The 20,651-nt window shown below is 28.6% G+C and overlaps 1 protein-coding gene across 1 annotated transcript in view; it reads right to left on the bottom strand.

The window, feature by feature from the left end:
* The window catches only part of LOC129967938 (alkaline phosphatase-like), a 176,870-nt gene that overhangs the window by 11,046 nt on the left and 145,173 nt on the right, over positions 1-20,651 (bottom strand). The window contains exon 4 of the mRNA XM_056081923.1: positions 7,622-7,800. Coding sequence (XP_055937898.1) covers positions 7,622-7,800 — 179 coding nt within the window. The remainder of the gene's footprint in view (positions 1-7,621; positions 7,801-20,651) is intronic.

The following is a 20,651-nucleotide window of genomic DNA, read 5'->3' as shown; positions in this document are numbered from 1 at the left end:
AGTTTGCATTCATTCATCAACAGTTTAACTAGTTCGTTAAAGGGAAATTATCTGTCATTAAGTGCGACTGTAGAAAGATAGTGCTAGGGTGAAATAGAGATGTTTAAAAATTCATCGAAACGTTGTAATTCATAACCTTCTTCTTTCAGTTCATGTGTCTAAGCAACACCATTCCGGCAACGCACTAGGCACTAATTGTCCTTTAAAGAATGCAAAAAATGTTTAAATAATTGTAAAAAGTGAATATTCTTTCTTACTAAACAACACACCTTCTTCAAAAATGGTGTGGCTTAGCACGCCGAAGCAAATAATACCTATTTTATTTTCAAAACATATAATAAAAATAAAAGTATTCAATCGTAAACAATCAATTTACTTTTAATATTAAATGAATAAAATACATTGCATTTTCAATGTTAATGAATGAGGAAAGACATTTGAGAAGTTTAAAGTAATTTTAATTTCAAATAACATTGATAGGTATAATACATTTACACTTGATAATAACTATATATGGAATTTGTTATAAGTAGTTTTTTTCTGAGTGATAAAAATTATCCGCTATTAAGTCCCCCCTCCCCTAGAAAAGAAGAACAATCTATAGATAAAACTATTCTTAATAGGGGCAGGCTAAACAAATTGTAGAGCTTTCGAAAGAGTAATTTTACACCCCATAAAAATGATATTAAGAATTTGAAGCCCTATTTTCAAATGCAAATATATATTCAGTAAAAAAGAGTGAGGTCTGAAAAATTAATTAATTTGCTTTCCTGATCTAGGCCTTACAAGATAATTTTCCAGTAGTCACATATTAAGAATGGAATGTAAATGCGCTCCCTTCATCTTTAATTATATATATATATATATATATATATATATATATATATATATATATATATATATATATAATATGGTCCATTTAAAAATTATACTCTAAATACATATTCCTGTATTCAATACATCTGAATATGCATTGGACATGGATTTTAGCATGTTTAAGTAATGCTAAAATAGAGGAATATCTTGTTGCAAATCCCATGAATGCTAATTAAACATATTTCAAATTGTAATCAAATAAAATTCTGGATTCTAAACTGAAATAAGATCTGTTTAATAAATTTTTAGACTCACTCAGTCAAAATCTCCCTTGTCTAAACCAAAATAGGCCTTTGATTAAGACAGCCCTGCTAATCACTATGTTGAAATACACAAATGTACGAAAATACGAGATAGCAAGAAGTACAAGGTAATTATCACAAAATATATTTAGTAAAGTTCAAAGAGCATATTATCATTTAAAAAAATGGCATTGCGCCACTTTTAGCCTTAGCATTATTTTTCTCAAAAAAACCTATTCCAAAAAATGTAATAGCGACATATAATAAAAAATTTACAAAAACCACAGCAATATATTTTGTGATGGGAACAGACGAGCAAAATACCTTTAAAATAATGTTTAAGTTCAAATGAATATATTTACATTTTTCAAATACATATTTTTACTTCCATCTATTTTAAATCCCCTTTTCATCAGAATCTAAAACATAATATGAAAATTAATGCTATTTTAATATATTAAAGCTGAAATATTTTTTTCTAAATTTTTGTGTAATCCCCCATGTAGTGGTTCCATAAATTGTCGGCAACTACTTAATTAGTTTTTTTTTAAAAAAATGAGGCATAAAGTCAGTCGTTAATTAATATTTTTTTCAGAATGAGAGGGTAATTAATCAGGAATTATGAGATTAGACATATCTCATATTTTTTCTATTAAGAAAAATATATATGATTTCTTTTGGAAATGAGTTTTGATACATTGTATAAATTTTTTACGCAATTTCTCATTAAAAAAAGGAAATTATCATTTTTTATGCTTTTTTTTTAAGAAAATAAGTCACCGCAGCATGGCGATAAAAAGTTTTTTAATGACAAGGGAATTTCGAGTACTAGAAATAAATATTCCTAAAAATTCAAATTATAACTATAAAATGTTATCATAATTAATACAGCAGTAAAATATTAATTGTTTCTATTGGATTTTCTCAAAAGTTCTCTTTGAAAAAAATGGAAATGTATCAAAGACTTTTAATTTAAACGTCTCTTTCTTTGATTTTTTGAGTCTATTCTTTTACTGAATTTAAGAAAAAAAAATGAATTTTAGATAATATTAGTAGCAATTATCTCCTAAATATTGATTCGCATATTAACTTTATATTGAATATTCACAAAGACATAATTTTATTCTTTTGTTATATTTATTTAAATTAACATAAAACAAAGTCATTATTGATATAAAATATTTTTTTGTAGCAAAAAAATTAATTATCATTTATATCAATGTGATACAATAATTGATTGATAAAATATAGTACATGTAGCTGATTTATTAGAGCAAACATGCTGAAATAATTACATAAGATGACATTATATAATTGGATTCAACTTTTTAAGAAGGTACAGACTATAGCGATTTTCAGTAAGCAATAATAGTTGCGCTGATGACGAAAATCATTATTATGTTTGTACAAGTCTCTAATATATTTTTAATTGCCTTTTTATGCATGATTGGCAAGACAAAGAAGCATTTTCCCTCTTTCCTTCATAAAATTAAAGCATAGTTTCAAATTGTATTTTTAGCACCAAACTGCATTATCAGGTTTTCCTTAAACATAAATTTGTATTTTTAGCGATTTGATAACAAAAATTAATGCAGCATATTTTGATTATTAGGAGAATCGGAAAAGGAAATAAATAAATTAAATAAATAAAAAAATTAAAACTATAAGAATATTAAAATTGATGTTTTGGAGACCAAGAAAATATTCAATTACAATAAAAATTATTATTATTATTCAGTTATTATCCTCCAATTTAATTATTATTCAAATTTTATTATTAAATTTCATTAGAATTTACAATTATTTACTGAATAATTAAATTTTTGTGTATATAAAATAAACTTATTTCCATAAAATTTAATTTATTTCATGCGTGAACTTCTAGAAAGTGAATCATTTCTCTCACTATTTTAAATTTTTTAAATTAATAACTTCCATGGTCTTTAGAAATGAAATGAACTTCAAATTTCAATAATACTTTTTTCAATATTATATTTTTTTTATATATATAATTCATTTCTCTTGTATTTCTAAAAAGAACCAAAAAATATTGAAAAATATATGAGTTGAGAAATATTAAATTTTAATTTGAAACAATATAAAAAGTAACTATATTTTCAAAAAACTATTGAAAATTATAATTGATTATTATTTTGTCTTGTTTATAAAAGTATTAATTATACTTTTAATAGGCAGTATTATATTTTTCAATAGAGTTTTAACAAAATGATATCTATTTCTTATAATAAGGCATTCATTTTTTTCAGTCTGATTATGATGTTTATTTTAATTCTTTTTGATTATATTAGATTGTATTGCAAATTTATCATATTTTTTTTAAATATATTTCTTGATTCGAAAAATTTCGTAGAAATTCAGAGAATAAAACTTCCATAGAAGCAATTATGAATTTCTTTCTTACAAATTATAAATATTTATCACAATCAAAAGCAGATAAACCCTATGGCTACATAATTCTTTAAAATCACCATTTAGATACAATGTTTGCAAATAAGTTCAAATATTTTTGAAAGAAAGTGAACTCATACTATATGTTACACGATAATAATAAAATGTAATAAAATTCGAATCGAAAAAATAAATCGGAAAAATAAACACTTTAAACTACGAAAAACTCGGGATGCAATGGAAAATGAACTGATTGCTAACCAGCATTTTTATTATATTGTTTATTAATTAGAAAAAAAAGTACTTCTAAAAAATGTTATGCTTGTTTCCCACTCAAGTAATTTTATATTAATATTTTACTTCATTCCAATTTTAGGAACTTACACAAGTCAAAAGATTTGTTTATTTCAAAGCAAAAAAAAAATTTCATACCAGATTTGTTTGTGTTTGTCATAATATTTTTTTTAACAATCTGAGCATGACAAATTAATTCTTTGCATTAACTGAGGACAAAAAAGTTAAAAATGAATAGCATTTTAATTTTTATTCATCTTGTCATTTTTTAAAAATCAATAAAGCTCATTAGAATTTTGAGAACTCAAATTTTTCTGCTTTGTATCCTAATAATACTGATGAATTTTTATATATTTCGATTATAAATTTTCTTTCATAAATGTTTTACAGGGTGTGGCACAAAAACTCGGACAAAGTTATTACATCATAGAATATAAGTTAATTATTTTTTTTAAATGTTTGTTCATTTCTTTTTGTCTACCACTTCAATTGTAACATATTTTATAATGTATCTTTTAGTTCATGCACTGATTTTTCTGCCTTTTTACAATGCCAAGCAAAATATATTCTTTTTTAAAATTAGAAAACGAACAGTATGAAGTCATTCGTTTGCTTAATGTGCCTCGGCAAACAGTGTCTGATGCAATCAATCGTTCCAAAGACTTGGCAAAGATGGTAAATGTCCAGGAAGCGAACTGAAACGTATGGTGAACACTTTCAGTAGCCATAGGTTATCAAAAAGCAAGTTAAACAAAATTCGAATGTTTCCATGAGAAAGATCGCTCGTGAACTGGAAATAAGGGACCGAGAGCAACGAATGGCAAAATCAGAGCTTAGACTGAAGCCTTACAAGGTCCAGAAAGTTCAGCTTCTCACTGAAGAAAACAAACTAGTGAGGCTCGAGTGACGCTGAAAACTTTTGAAACGAGCTGCATGTCAGAACTGAGAGAGATTCCTTTTCACTAATGAGAAGCTCTTTACCGACCAAAATTTCGTAACTCCTAGAACCATAGGATCTGGTCTGTAGAAACACCAAGCACTTCGGCAGTTGGTGAACATCGCAAAAATCCAAAGTCGGTCGTGGTTTGAGGCGGAATTTGCGAAAGCTGCAAAAACATCTCTGGTTTTTCTGGATGAGGGAGATACAAAAATTAAAAAAAGTGTACCCGTGGAAAATTCTAGAAGCTGTTATATTTACGTGGGTCAAAACGCAGTTCGAAAATGTAAAATGGAAGTTTCAATAAGACTCGGCATCAGCTCGCAAGGCTAAAATGACAGGAGAGTGGTGAAAGGAACATTTTCTGGACGTTATATCATCTGGAGAATGGGCTCAATACTCGCCGATTCTCAATCCCACGATTAAAGTGTATGGTACATTTTGAAGTCTAAGGATTGCATTAAAGGAAATAAAAGTTTGGATTCTATAAAGAAATGTCTTCTGCGGGTAAGGGGTAGATTAAAGGTAGAAGACTTGCTGCCCATTGCTGAAAATTTCAATAAGCATTTGCGCCTTTGCATCACTGCAAAAGCCGGTCACTTTGAAACCAATTAAATTGTTTTATCAGTAAAAGTCTATTCTTATTATTATTTGTAATATTTTGTTATTTTTTTAAATTTTTAATCAAGTTATAATAAAATTTGTTTGTCTGGGTTTTTCTGCCGCACCCTGTATATGTGAATACAATTTACAATGTCGTTTATAAGGTATAATCATATCAGTATGTCACTAGACTTAAATATCGAACTGTTTGAAGGTCAACTTTATTTAAAATAATAATTATTGAAAAAATCTGATGCTCAGAAAGAATGAGATTTTATACACAAATTTCTGTTACGGATCACTTGAAAATTGCAGTGAATATCCTGACATGTATGTATCTTTAAACAATTATTTAACCCACTAAAAATTTAAGGGGAAGAACAATTTCCCAGAAAAATTTTAAGGGGAAAATTGATTTGTAAACATCTCATACATAAAGAGTTCCCAATTTTATTTGTCGAAAACTTAAAAACTGTTGAAAAATTAAAAAAAAAATAAATAAAAAACTCTAAGCTTTTTTAATGTTAGGAAAAAAAATGAAAAAAATTTAAGCCTCCTACATCTGAAATATGGAAATTGCATATCAAACTTTCTAAACAATTTCATAAAATTTGTCACCCTTCTTGTCTAACAGGTAAATATAATCATAAAACACAGAAAGAAATTGGCGATAATATGAGTTCAATGGTCCAAATATATTCAATATATTCGTAGAACGATGTGTGTTTCAACAAAGCAATTAAATCGGTTTCGACAAACGCAAAGTGCCAGGGTATGCCAAAACGAAGGTAAAATGGTTTAGTGAGGCATAACCTGTGGAAACTGTATAGAATAACTACTGAGATAACGAACTGATTAGGAATAAGGGTAAAGATAACCCAAAGAAGACAATAGAGAAAATAGGATGGACGAATTATTGGAATTTTGAAATTCTATTGATTCCACCCTGAACTGTTTTGATTTCTGAATTTGCTCGGGTATGATTATCGAGACCGCTGGCGATGTTGCCCGACAACCAATAACTTGTCGATAAAAATAAACAATCCATCGGCAAGACATAATTTTGGATTTACCTGAGAAAAACGTCGATCTATGTGCACTAGAATTTCTGCATTTGTGTTCTGTCCTGAAAGTGGCCAGGCTCTGGAAACTCTTACATATAATTCTGAGTATAAAACGGTTAGCAGTTTAACACTAACTTGCAAGTATCAAATGAAAAGCGTGTATTTAGATTGGAGTTTAAAATATCGACAGTGAGTGGAAACAATGGAACATGTCATGTTCAGTGGAAAGTCCAAATTTAGCTTCGAAATCAATTCTTTACATACTGATATCTTTAGAAAGCATGGGATTTATGCGGTGGAAATATCATAGAAATATAACTTATTTCTGTGGTCTAGGAAAATATTATGTTAGACAGTCAAAAAATCTCCACATTGTTATGTTCGGTTACTGCTCTAAAATGCAGAGACAAAGTCCTTGAATCTATCGCCTGCCTGTTTCTGGACAATGCCATTTCTCTTTTTGTTTATAAACAGCCGTTCCTGTCAAAGCCTTCCTTAATTATAAAGATATCTAGCAAAAAATGTATCAATGAAATATCTTAATCCATTAGAGCTTAAATGGGATAAGCTCGAAAAATCTCTCGTAGTGCTTTGCCATTCTATTAGTTCAGTCCGGGTATACGAAACTGTTCTACTTGCATTTTAAATGTCTAAGAGCAGAACATCTTTTTAATCTAATGCATGGAAGAAACCTTATAATGCACATGACGCACATATCCTATTAAGCTGCAGTAATATATTAATCATTTTGTTTCCTAAATGTTGGTACTCACATGGAAATACTTTTTTCTTCAAACTCTTTTTTTTTGTATAATAAAAGTCATAATTATATTTATTTTTTAGTGTTTTCTTTTATACACACTCACTCCGAATTTGCAAACATTTTTTAAAACCCCACAAATATAAACCATTTTTAATTTTTAGACACGAATGTATAGAAGTGTTACAAAAGTAATGTGAGTTACATATATATGTATGTGCACTAGATTGTCTATTTAAATAGTTGAAAACATAGACAAAAATAAATTATTTATCAGAAAATTAGAGCGAAAAAGGCATTAATTAAAAAAATTAACTAAACAAATTTGAGCTTTAACAACGGTTTTTAAATTTCAGCTTTACGAAATCCTATTTCATGTAACTGAAGAGAAGTACTTAAGGTACTTCTCTAAATAAATGCACTTGACTTCACTTACATTTATATTTCTCCCAGGATCATCTTCTACAAGCTGTCTGGCAATGTCTTTGCACTCCGCTCGGTCTCCCTTCGGGATTTTGCCGTCACTTTCCCAGTAACGGCTGGCGGAGTGACTGTACATCGCAGCTGGTGTAGCATGGGTCACACGGGTCGTTGTCACCAGACCTGTCGACTTGCCTGGAAGAACACAGAATAATTCAAGAACTTTAGGAAGTTCTTAAGTATTTTTAAAGTAAATATAACTGGTTAGATAATCATCTTAAATGACAGGAATTTCAAAGTTATAATTGGCTTAGTAAAATTCTTTCTGTTGAACGATGATATATTTTAGATCTTGAAGTACCCTTAGCGGTTTCAGTTCTCATTTTAAATTTATGTTTTGTTTTGTTTGAATATTTCACTGAATTTTAATGATAATTAAAAAGTATTATGGAAACGTCTGACGTAAATATTGTAGATCGAATTAAATCTTATTATTCAGTAAATGTATTGTTGTAGTATGAATTGTAACGTTTTACTGCTACTATTAACGTTATCATTTACAATATAATCAACAGAATATTGGATTACCGGTTAGCGAATAAGTTAGACATCTTACGAATCAGATTAAGAATGATTTCATAAATAATATAAATTTTCCTAATGAGTACTGTATAATTTAATCTGAAATAAAAGATGTTGTTTGGATATGCAAAAGTGGATAGACAGTAGACGGAAATTGTAGTTTATTTCCATCTGTTTTTCTCGCATAATTAATGAAAGGGAGCAAGATTCAAAAGGTTTAAACGAGGAAAACTAAAATTAGCAGGTGAACAGATAAAAATAAAAATCGAAGTAATAAAGAAAATCAGAATTGTTTGAATATGAATATCCCATGCACAATATCTCAAATAAGTAATTGATAATTGTATGCTTTGCTTTTTGAGCCACACAATATTTATTCCATAGAAATGAATAGAATAGAATATTTCATAGACTGACAATATTTTTTTTTTTAATTTTTACTAAAAGAAACTATAATATTCCGCACGTAAAAAATAGATTGTCTGTTATTTCGGTCATTCCAGAAGCCAAGCAAGAATTAAATAAGATTTTTATAATGCATATGAGGTGGAAAAAAGATATTGCTTTATTTATATAATTTGTTTGTCTCAATAATACGATTTTCTATAAATAAATCGATATTAATTAAAATAATAATATAATTGAACTTTATAGGTTCCTTAACGGATATAATTATAAAATTAACTTCCATTGCGTAGAATTAATTCAATTATGTGGAATCTTTTTAAATATCTTTTCCAACGAATGCAAGTTTAAAAAAAACGAAATAAAATAGACTTTTTAACAGCACATTAGTTGATTCAAATAATAAAAAGAATTATCTGCGTCATTTAAAAAACTTTTTTCAATTGGAATTATATATTTCTCTTCAGGTCTTGGAATTAGGTATTTAGAATCTTTATGGAATAAGGCAATTTTTAAAGGGTCTCGCTGTTATTCAAAATAAATGACGAATTTTTAAGTTTCTTTTATAATAACCAGAAAATAAAATAATACTTCTTGCAATTAAAAAATATTTTTAAGTTTTCGAATTATCTTTCCAAAATTATAAATATATACTTTCAAGATTGAAATTGCAGTTCTTTAAGGAAAGAGAAATAACACGTAGAGAACAGGTATATTTTGAAATTAATAATTTTAAAAAAAATATCTAATATACTATACTCGGTAGCTATATTAACGTGTATAGTTTATAAAACCAGTATTGAAATCAATTTGTTTTCATACCATTACAGAATGAATGTTACATCTACATTTTTAATAATTTCAGTAAATGCAATACCTTTAAGTTTCGAAATTAAATTATTTTCAGTAAATAATGAAAAGAAAAATTATTCTAACGTGATTAAGTAGTATCTTAGTTAAATCGAAATGTGTTTGAGTCTACACGGTAAAATTAGAGATAAAAAAATGTTTACTTTTCTTGTTTTTTTCTAAAAGTATGTTTCAGAAACATGAAAGCAGAACAGTTAAATTTATTCTTTGAATCACATGCATTAAACTTTAAAAAGGTCCGAGTTTCACGAATTTTCAGAATGAAGTTATTTTGAGAATGAAGTTATTCGAGGAAATTACAACTGGAAGGGAAAGAGAGTTTTAAAATGTCTCTTGTGAATCCATGTGTCAGAAATACTTTACATACATTAATATAAATGTAAATTCACTTAAAATTTCGCAGCAAAACTTTTTTTTGAATAAATTATTTGATAATTGATGTTTGGAGTTACTTACGAAATGTTGCTTTCATTTTCAGCTTCTTTAAGTGTTACTGATTTTTGCTTATTAAAATAATGGCATTTTGTGGTTTCTGTCGTAATGATTACTTATTTATATTAATTAAAATTGCTATTTTAGTATCTATAAATTTTCATAATATTTCAAAGATAATTCGAAACTAAACTAATTTTTGAAATCATAATCTTATAATGAAGACCAATTCGATCCTATAATAAGAGGAAATTGAGATATAAAGCATTATAATCAAGGAACTATTTTAAAATTGTAATTAGGTCTTCTAAAGTAAAGCATTAGCATGTTAGTGCTTTACTTTAGAAGTGCTATATGTTATGTAAAGACATACCAGCCATAGTGCTTTCCGTTAATTTTGTTTTGTGTTGTGAAGTCACAATCTGGCGCTACGGATTTAACCATAGTCCCCACGAAGGGACGGCTTAGCGAGTTGAGTAGTTGTTTATCATTAAAATACAAAATTTGCTGTGTATCATGTGGACATGAAATTACTCATTTATTTGACTTAAAAATAATAGCTATATTTATAAAGTTTATTCAAATATTAAAAAAAAAAAACATAATTTTGTTAATGTACCAAAATAAAAAAAAAAGTTTAGCTACTTTGTAATTTTTTTTTTGTATTTAATATATAATTTATTCTTATTATTATTCTAATTTTCTACAAATACATATTTTCTCAAATTTTCTCTAAGTGTTTTTATCAAAATAGTTTGGAAATGAAATCAAATTTCAAGATTAATTCACAATTAAATCTTGAAATTGTTAAATTGTGTGTCGACATTAAGAATGCATCGGTATTTAGAAATTTCATAACTCTTGTACATCTGAAACTGGGAACAGAAACGAATAAAACTTCCCATCTTTACAAGTAGAAACCATATCATATAAAATAAGCGTGTCTAAAAATTATATAGATGTGTAAATGAAAGCTTGGCCACCTTTGGCGATGTTGGTTCGTCAACATCAGTTGTTGCTAAGCTTTTCAATTTATATAGTTTGGTCTAAGAAGTTTCCATTGCAACTTATACCTGAGCTTCAAATTTTCATAAATATATCAAAATATTGCTATTTTATCATAAAAGCAGCATGGTGCCATTTTATACATTGTGCTATGCTTTCCACTAATTTTCTATCTATACCCAATTATATCACAAGAAATATCAGCAGTGTTTAAACATGAACATACCTTAAAAACGCACTACCCCCACCTTTGCTTGATTTTGAAGTTAAATCTTCATAATAGCATAGAAATCTTAAATAATGAAAAGAATATCTTATATAGAGTTTACTCTACTAACAAAATAAACCAAACTAATATTAAGGATATTTTTTTTTTCCTTTTTAAAAAAATAATAGTAGAACATCACGTGATCAAATATTTCATAAAAGGAGGAAAAATGTTTGATTTTTACTCATAATAAAGAAAATATTTTAAAACTTAAAAGTATCTTCAAAATTTTATTAAATCTAGATTAGTGAATTTTACTTCAACTAAATTACTACCATAAAAATGAAAATATTTTGGGCTTTAAAAAGGTGTAAAATTCTTTTTTGTATTTCTAAGAAAATGCGCAAATATCACAATTTTTAATTGCAAAAAAAAAAAAAAAAAATATTTTTTCCCACAATTCTAAGTACAGGGTTAGCAAAAAATAAGTTACCCAATTCAGAGGGCTCTAAATTGTGTTCTACTTATCAAAATGAGATAAAATTTGAACTACAGAATATTGAGATGATGTGCTTTACATTTATTAAATAAAAAAAAAAGTACAAAAATTTACAGTTCGGTGGCGTTGCAATACACATAAAACCACTCAATTAGGTTTATAATTATTAAATAAAGAAAAATTAAAATTGCTCAATATGTCATCCTTCATTTTCAACAATATGCTCTAATCGGAAACCATATTTTCTATAGATGAATGCAGTGAGTCTGCCGGAATATTAAGAATATGGCGCCGAAAGTTGTCCTTCAGATATGGTAAAGATGATGGTCTTTGACAGTAGATATTGTCCTTCAAATAACCCCTCAACCAAAAATCGCAAGGGGTGTTGTCCGGCTAGGGAGAAGGCCATGCTATTGGGAAATGACGATTGATAACTCGTGCTTCTGTGAAATGATGTGTTAACAATCGCTTTACACGACGATCATTATGAGGTGGTGCACCATCCTGCAAGAAAATGATGTCTTGAAGGCCTCCACGCTGTAGAAGAGTTGGAATTACAAAATTCCTCAGAATATCATGATAATGTTGTCCAGTGACGAAACAGGTTTGGATTTCATTTGAAGTTATCTCTTCAAAGAAATACGGTCCATTGATAAAGGTAACTGTAAAACCACACCATACTGTCACTTTTTCAGGATGCAAGGGTTGTTCCTGGATAACGTGAGGGTTTTCCTCTATTCAAATTCGACAGTTGTGGGTGTTAAATTGCCCGTTGAGGCAAAAGTGGGTCTCATCACTCCACAGAATATCCCATGGCCAAGTTGTTTCAAACACCATTCGAACAAGGAACTCAAGTGCAAAAGTTTTACGGACCTCTAATCTCCGTCCTGCAATAGGTGCACAAACTTGATTTTGTATAGATAAAAATGCAAAATCTGCAGTACGTGTTTTCGTACTGTTGAATACTGCATATCCAGAACACGGGAAACAACTAGCAAACTCACACTATTATGCGGCGACTTAGTGCTGGCTTCAATGAGCGTGGTCGCGACATTTTCGCAGCTGGAAGACGAGATTTTTTTCCGTCCTCTACCTGGAAGAATGCCAAGTTGCCCAGTGTTTTCAAGTTTCTGCATCATCTTGCGTAGTTTGCGACATTGGACCTCTCCGTATCTGCTTCTTTTAGAGATGGAATGGAGTGTTTTGTTGGTTCTTGCAGAACAATTTCCCCAGTAGCCCTTGCAACATAGGCATTATGAACAGAGAAGAAATTAATGTTCGTGCAGAATCCGCCTTCTTTTTATACAAAGAAAAATGGTAGTAGACATGCACTGTAACGCAAATTATGTTTTACTTTTCCAATATATGCAAATAAATGCCATTTGTGTTACAGCGCCATATACTGGTGAATTTTTGTACTAATTTTTTAATTAATAAATGTAAAGCGCATCATCTGAATAATCTGTAGTTCAAATTTTATCTTATTTGGACCATAGAACGCATTTTAGAGCCTTGAAGTGGGTAACTTATTTCTTGCTAACCCTGTATATGTGTTTCACATTTTATAGTTTTAGATCAATTGTACAGTACCTTAGCATATACAAGACATATACACACTATTCTTTATTAGATAAAAACAATTTAGATAATTTTCTTTATTAGATATTGTAGAGATAGAGATTAATAGTGAATTTAAATCTAAAAAATTATGATCTAGGAACGAGTGTCTAAACAGATCTTGCTCTTATTAATTATTCAAATATCTTTAATACCTTTTATACACAACATCACTTCCCAAATAAAAGCTTAAAATATCAAAAGGTCTTATTTATTCATCGGTTCCACTTACGAAACACTATTTTTGAAAAAAAGACGGAAAAATGATCAACAGAACATAGTTCGGAACTACCATCTCCACACCAGGTCATCACACATTCTTATCACTCCTCGCCTCTTACCACCCTTGCCCTTGACAGAATACTTACGCTGTCCTAAATTAATTTGATCCGAGGAAAAAACAGTGGGATCCTTTATTAAATATTGAGACAGGTTCCCACAAAAAGAAGGGGAGGGGGAAACTTCATTTTCCGAGCACATGTCTACAACAGCAACTAATAACGAAAGGGTGGCAGCACCTTCGCCGCAGGCCGATGAGAACATCTCCCCGGGATTAAAAACTTTCTCTGATTGATTAATAATGTAATTAAATAGATGGAATTTTCGACCCCGCACCTCCTGACTTGGGGGACGTGACGAGTGAGGTATGAATAATGCATGAGGGGGCGTAAGCGAGTATTTTGGAGCGTTTTGTGTCTATCGCGGTAGTAGGGGAAGCGAGTGGAAAAATTTCACCCTTGTTCTTGTGACAAGTGGTGAGTGGTTTGAATAAAAAATAGGGATGAAACGGAAGTGTTGGACACAAAATCGAAAAGAATGTACCATTTTGGGGGAAAAGACGGAAAGATTTTATTCTGATATTTTAATGGCTGACAATTTAATCATGTCATGTTTTTTGCAAGAAATTATTGATCAGTGGGTTGCTTTTTAAAATGTAAGAAGTTATGTAAAATCGTCTGATGAAATGAAAATCGTTTGCCTTTAATTTCCCTGCAACAAGATACTGAATGATAATATTCTTAACTTGTTAAAACCCGTGAGTATTAAATTGCAAATTCATATGCTAATGAGCATTTAAATGCAAAACTCGAATGCATATGACAAAATATTTATTTAATCTTAAATAATTGCTGTTAGAAATGAAATAAAAAATAAGGAAGTGTAGTGAAAGCAAATTAAACTATTTAAAGTCGTTTGATTTATGTTATAATCGTGTACAAAAGGTTCTTTGTATCAAGGTGTCTTAATGTAGTAGTACAGTATTGATCAGTGGGTTGCTTTTTAAAATGTAAGAAGTTATGTAAAATCGTCTGATGAAATGAAAATCGTTTGCCTTTAATTTCCCTGCAACAAGATACTGAATGATAATATTCTTAACTTGTTAAAACGCGTGAGTATTAAATTGCAAATTCATATGCTAATGAGCATTTAAATGCAAAACTCGAATGCATATGACAAAATATTTATTTAATCTTAAATAATTGCTGTTAGAAATAAAATAAAAAATAAGGAAGTGTAGTGAAAGCAAATTAAACTATTTAAAGTCGTTTGATTTATGTTATAATCGTGTACAAAAGGTTCTTTGTATCAAAGTGTCTTAATGTAGTAGTACAGTATTCTTGCATTATCCTTAATATTGATATGGATATAAAAAATGGTATGAATTTGTAAAATTATATATCCATTCACGATAGACACAAATGCATCATTTGTAAAATTATACATTTTACATTCATCTTATTCCACATAATTATTTAAGAATGTGAATTCTGTATCCTTTCATTAATTGAGTGCGAAGTGCAATATTATCGTAAGCGTTATCATAGTACTTTTTAAAAACTGAAAATACTAGAGAGGTAACTCAAATGCTCTTGTGAAGATTATTTCAAAGTGAAAGCATAGTTATAAACAAATTTGCAACTGTCTTAATCAGTCTAAATATATTTATGTGTAGTTTGTGTTAGTATTCAATCATTTTTTATGATACCAAAGTGAGCAATTTCAGATGTTTTTAGATTAGAAACTGAAATTTTCACAAAACCTCGAACTTTAAAATAAACAGAAAGCACTTCCTCCTCTTTTTTAATATCGTTCTTCCAGGGATACGTCTTTTTTCCATTATATTTAATTTTATACTATCTCAAATATACCCATATAATGTTTAATTAAAAACTGAAAATGGAATGAACACATTAAAAATTATCATAGTATAAATGGATTTTAATGGACACTTATTATGAAGCAAATTTTCTAAATTTTTACACCGTTTTTACTAAGCTATCTTCTTATGAATATTCGTCATTTATTTAATTTTCAACAAGACGTTTAATTTCTGTCATTCTTGTGTCATCTAAATTCTTTTCACTTATATAACACTTAAATTATAACTATTTGTGAGTTAATTAGCAAATTTTCATAATGATTCAGTTTATGAGCATTTAAGGTGTTGATGTTCTTATCCGCTGTTCATGCTAAATTACAACATTTCTCCAAATCAAGATCGCCAGTGTATAATGGCGTTAAGAGTTACACACATTCTAAAAGATTCCCAAGCAGTTCTGAAAATGTAATTATCTTAAAAGTAATTGCCAGTCAAAGCTATAAATTAGGGAATATTGTAAGCTATTTTAAGGAAAGGTTTCGAGAAGTTAACAATGAATTTGATTTATTTTGGAAATCAATAGTTATGCCAAAAATATCCTTTTTTAGAATGATTCAAGAAAATATTACAGAAAATATTCTAAATATGCATTCATATAAAATTTCTTGGTGTTCTTACTCTATATATATTTATGTTTTTTCTCTACAAAAAATGATTCGATTGATCCAAAAATAACTACATAATTAAAGCACTAATTTTGTAACAATGCATGGACTTTTAACAAGGATATATATTTTATTTTTTTTCTATAGCAAATTGCCTTTTTTTAAGAGACTTTACTATTCAACATTCATAAAATCCCCAATTTATATCATCAAAAAATAATTCAATGTAATATTGTTATAAATTTGATCATTCAAGATTTTAAATAAGAACATGAATAAATGATGATAGTTTGGCGGCAGAAAATCCAGTTTTCATGATGCATGTTAAATAATTTCTTAACTAGCCATTCTTGACATTACTAATATGTGGAGTTGGTTTCTCCTTATTACAGAGAAACAATATCTTGAATTATTTATATTCCTAAAAAAATTGTCAATTCAGGATTTTTGCCTTGATTTCTTTATATAATTTCATATATAATTACATATTGTAATTAGCTAAAAAATATATAATTACATTAAATTAATGGCATAATTTTCATCTGGAGAACTTCAGTTCCAGTAAAGATATTTTTGTATAACGATGTAATTTCAAAAACAATTTTTTAAGTAAAATTAGATTTACTTCTTTTTTTTACTAATATACCATTTACTATTTATAGTGTTAAAATATTTAAATATTTTCTTGCAGAAATTCAATATTCCTGAAAAAATTTAACTTAATACTCAAAAATATATCTTGTACATTTCAAACTTAATATTAAAAAAATACTCATATTTCATATAAAAACCTATATATATATATTTAAAAAATTATAAAGACCATTAAAGAAATTAGTGAAAGTACAGAATTTGCCCTTAGATGCGGTATTCTAAATTGATAGAATGCAGAGAGTTTGTCAACGAAAATTAAAAGTTAACCAAGAGGTGAGGTTTAATTAATAATGAATATACGTGTGTCTTACTGAACAGTTTTGTATTATAAAAGAATTAGTTGTTACGCAGTTACATTGTTCATGTTACATGACATGAAATACACTTACTATTGATGTCAAAACACATTACTCTAAACGGGTAAGAGAATATACCATCCGATTTCCGAATAAATAGAAAATATTTACGGCCTTTATTAATTGGAAATCTAGAATTCTATTTTTAAAGGCAAAACAATTTACAATAAAATGTTGAGAAGTCGGTTTAATAAATAAGAGAAAATATGTATATTATTTAAGAAATTGATGATATTCTGTTAGCCTAAAAATGTGTATTTAAGGTTAATTAAGTCACATAAATATTTATTAGTAATTACAGGCCATAAGTTATTCTTTTATTTCAATGGTTTTTTTTAACAAACGGTTTATTGCTTGTTAAGAAATTACTAAAAATGAAAGGTATACAGAGCTTCAAAAACGAATCATATTGCCTTTTCCGAAACATAATCCTATATGCAAATTTACTTATTTTTCATAGTGTTCAACATACTGAAAAATTTTAATTTGCGAAAATCTAAAACTTATGATTAAAATTGAAGTTTAATTCCGCATAACATATAAAGGAGCTGTACGAAAAACTAAAATAAAAATAAACAGGTATAATCCATATTCTTTGCTTTTTATCTTTATAAATTACTTATATATGGTTAATACGAGTCTTTAAAAGGGAGTTTCATAATAATTTTCTCTTTTTTACAAAGGGCAAAAAGTGTTTTTGCAATTTTTAAGATAAATGACGAAGTATCATGCAAAAAAAGCTTCCGTGCGCAATACGCAAATTTTTTCTGACATATTTTACAACTGAGCCGCAGTAAATATTCGAAATTTGATTGTTTGTCAGAGTGAAAAACACGACATAGCAACAGTTTTTTAATTTCAATTTGTAGCTGTTCGTCTTAAAATGGAAGTTCAGAAAGCCATTGGAGAGTTAGTGATTTGGTTATGAAAAATGGATTATCTATGAAAAAAATGAGTGAAATCACAAACAAATCAAAATCTACAGTGCTGAATATTATTGAAAGATACCTTGAGTTGCAAACATTTGAGGATAAAGATCAATTCGGAAGACCTCCGAAATGAAATTGCTTGCATAAAAGAAATATCATGTGTAAGGTGCAAGATAATCCCGCGGATTAGTGCAGATCAACTTGCAACTGATTTAATGGTTGATTACAACATTAAAATTGCACCTCAAATGGTGAGTAATGTCATTAAAAAAAGTTATAATGGGCGTGCGACCTGTAAGAAACCTGTTATATGTATCTACAACGAAAGTGGCTCGAATTTGCAAAGAAGTATATAAGCAAACCTCCATCTTTTGGGGAATCTGTCCATTTTAGTGATGAATCAAAATTTAATATCCGTTGGTCAGCTGGTCGAGTTATGGTCTGGAAAAAACGAAGGCAGCATATGTTAATTAAGAATTTATGTGGAACTGTGAAGCAAGGTGATGGCGGGATCATGGTATGAGGGTGTATGAGTACTGCTGATGTCGGAAATTTATGTTTCATAGAAAGAAATGTGAAAAAGTACATGTATCTTGAATTCCTAAAATAAAACGTTTTAACCCATGCAGTGAAACTGTCCCTTGGAACTGACTTTACTTTTTAACAGGACAGCAATCCTAAACACACCTTTAAGATTTGTCAAGACTAATGTCTCTATCATGTTAAACAACAGCTTCATAGTCCTCCTCAGTCTCCCGATTTACTCCCTGTAGAACATTTATGGGAAGAAATCAGTCTTGAACTAAAAACCGTATGACGCAAAGAATAAAGTTGAACTCAAAAGAGCCATTGAAAACATTTGGAGCAATATTTTTCCAGAAACAACAACAACAACAAAAAAAAAAACTTGTGGGAGTTATGCCACAACGTTTGAGAGAAGTGATAAAGATCAAATGAAGGCCTATGAATGATTAGATGCAAGTTGGTCAGTATGAAAAAGATCTTTCATGTACTATTTAAATATCGTACGAAAACGTTTTTGTTTCTTATTTGTGGCCCTTTTTGATTCTTTCAATTTACGTATTTTATTTTCTCCATGCTTTCCCTTTATAATATTCATAAATAATAAATGAAATTGTGTTAAACCAATTTTCTAATTTTCTTTTTCATAACAAAATATTTTGTGTCAAAAATTAAACTTTCATTAACAGTAAAAGTTGCGTACGGAAACTTTTTTTTACCCACTTTATTTAGTAAAAAAACAAGTTTTGTTAAAATTCTGAGCAATAAAGCTGGAGTTTTATTCATAAACATTAAATATCTAATCACTGCTTGATTTCCAGGCCTCTGAAATAAAATGCAAAGTTTCTCTTATTTGCTAATAATGATCTCGAGACTTAAAGCAGTTGATGACAGTTAATGACCGAATCTAGTCGCAGTTTCCAAGTGACATATTCGATTCAATCGAAGTATCTGTGTCGAATTAATATGGTAAATGCTCTTCGGATAATATATAAATGTCCTATTCTGCCTTTTGTTTCTTGAGGTAGTTCATTATTAATGGAAAAAAAATAATTCAAAAAATAGGCAAAATCTGCAAAAATTGTATGTGTGAGAAAGAAAGAGAACCATAAATAAATTATCGTATTTAGTATTGTTGAAATCGGTTGTATAGTAGAGGCCAAAATTGTGAAAATCGTTAGTACAGAGTACTTTTTTTTTTTAGATTTGATGGCTTGTTATAGCAGTTTTATTAAGAAAAATACATTTTTAGTTAAACATCACATTCAAGATAAATTAAGAATTTTGTAGAATAATTTGCAGGAAGAATATTTATTTTGAGACGAATTGGGAACAGCAGTCATAAAAAAAGAGGAATGGAAATAATGATATATAAAATCTGTATGAAAGGAATGAGGATACATGCAAAGAATCTGACTTATGCAGTTAATAATCAATTAGGTTATCTTTAGCATCAATTACGAGATTGCAACACTATTTCATGGAGTTCTTCTGTTGTTTAATTGTGATACCATGATTGAATTGTTGCTTCATTTAATTAGGTTTTATTGCTGGGTTGCTGCTGTGTAATGAGTGTCATAGACGGTTACATATAATTTTGACTGGGATAAGTTCTGAATTGTTCCTGGAGTGAAACATGATTGTTTATAAATCAGTTTTTTCATATAGCTGCAACATGTCACGAAGCTCAATTCTGGAGTTGAAATATAAACTCTACATTGCGTAGGAAAAGAACTCATTCGGAAGACAACAGTTTAGAACTTAGTATTTCACTAATGTATTTTTGGGCATCAATAACCCTAATAATCACACAAATTCTGCCTATTTGTTATTATAAAATCTCAGAACATAATTCTAACTGGACTTTTAACAGTAAGTGCAATAGAATTAGACTGAAAATCTTTCCCTGTTAATCGTCTTACATATTTTATACCACTTCTGCCAAATAATGAGATTTTAATCTCATCACACTGTCCCATTAATGTGGAATTCCGTCCAATTATTATGGAATTTTGCTCGGTTTAATCTTTTCAAAATTTGTGTTGTATGTAAATTGAGAATTTTTTTCTATAATCCTTATCTTTTCTTATTCTTATTTTGTCTTTCAGACAAGATTTTTGCAATCTGTATTGAATAATTCTAGTATTCAAATTCATAGTGCCTTTCGCAATTTCATTTTGTATTTTGTACATTTTCAGATG

The sequence above is a fragment of the Argiope bruennichi genome, chromosome 1, assembly GCF_947563725.1.
Source record: "Argiope bruennichi chromosome 1, qqArgBrue1.1, whole genome shotgun sequence".
Classification (NCBI taxonomy): Eukaryota; Metazoa; Arthropoda; class Arachnida; order Araneae; family Araneidae; genus Argiope; species Argiope bruennichi.
Note: the sequence above shows the minus strand (reverse complement) of the source record. Positions and strands in the feature narration are given on the sequence as shown.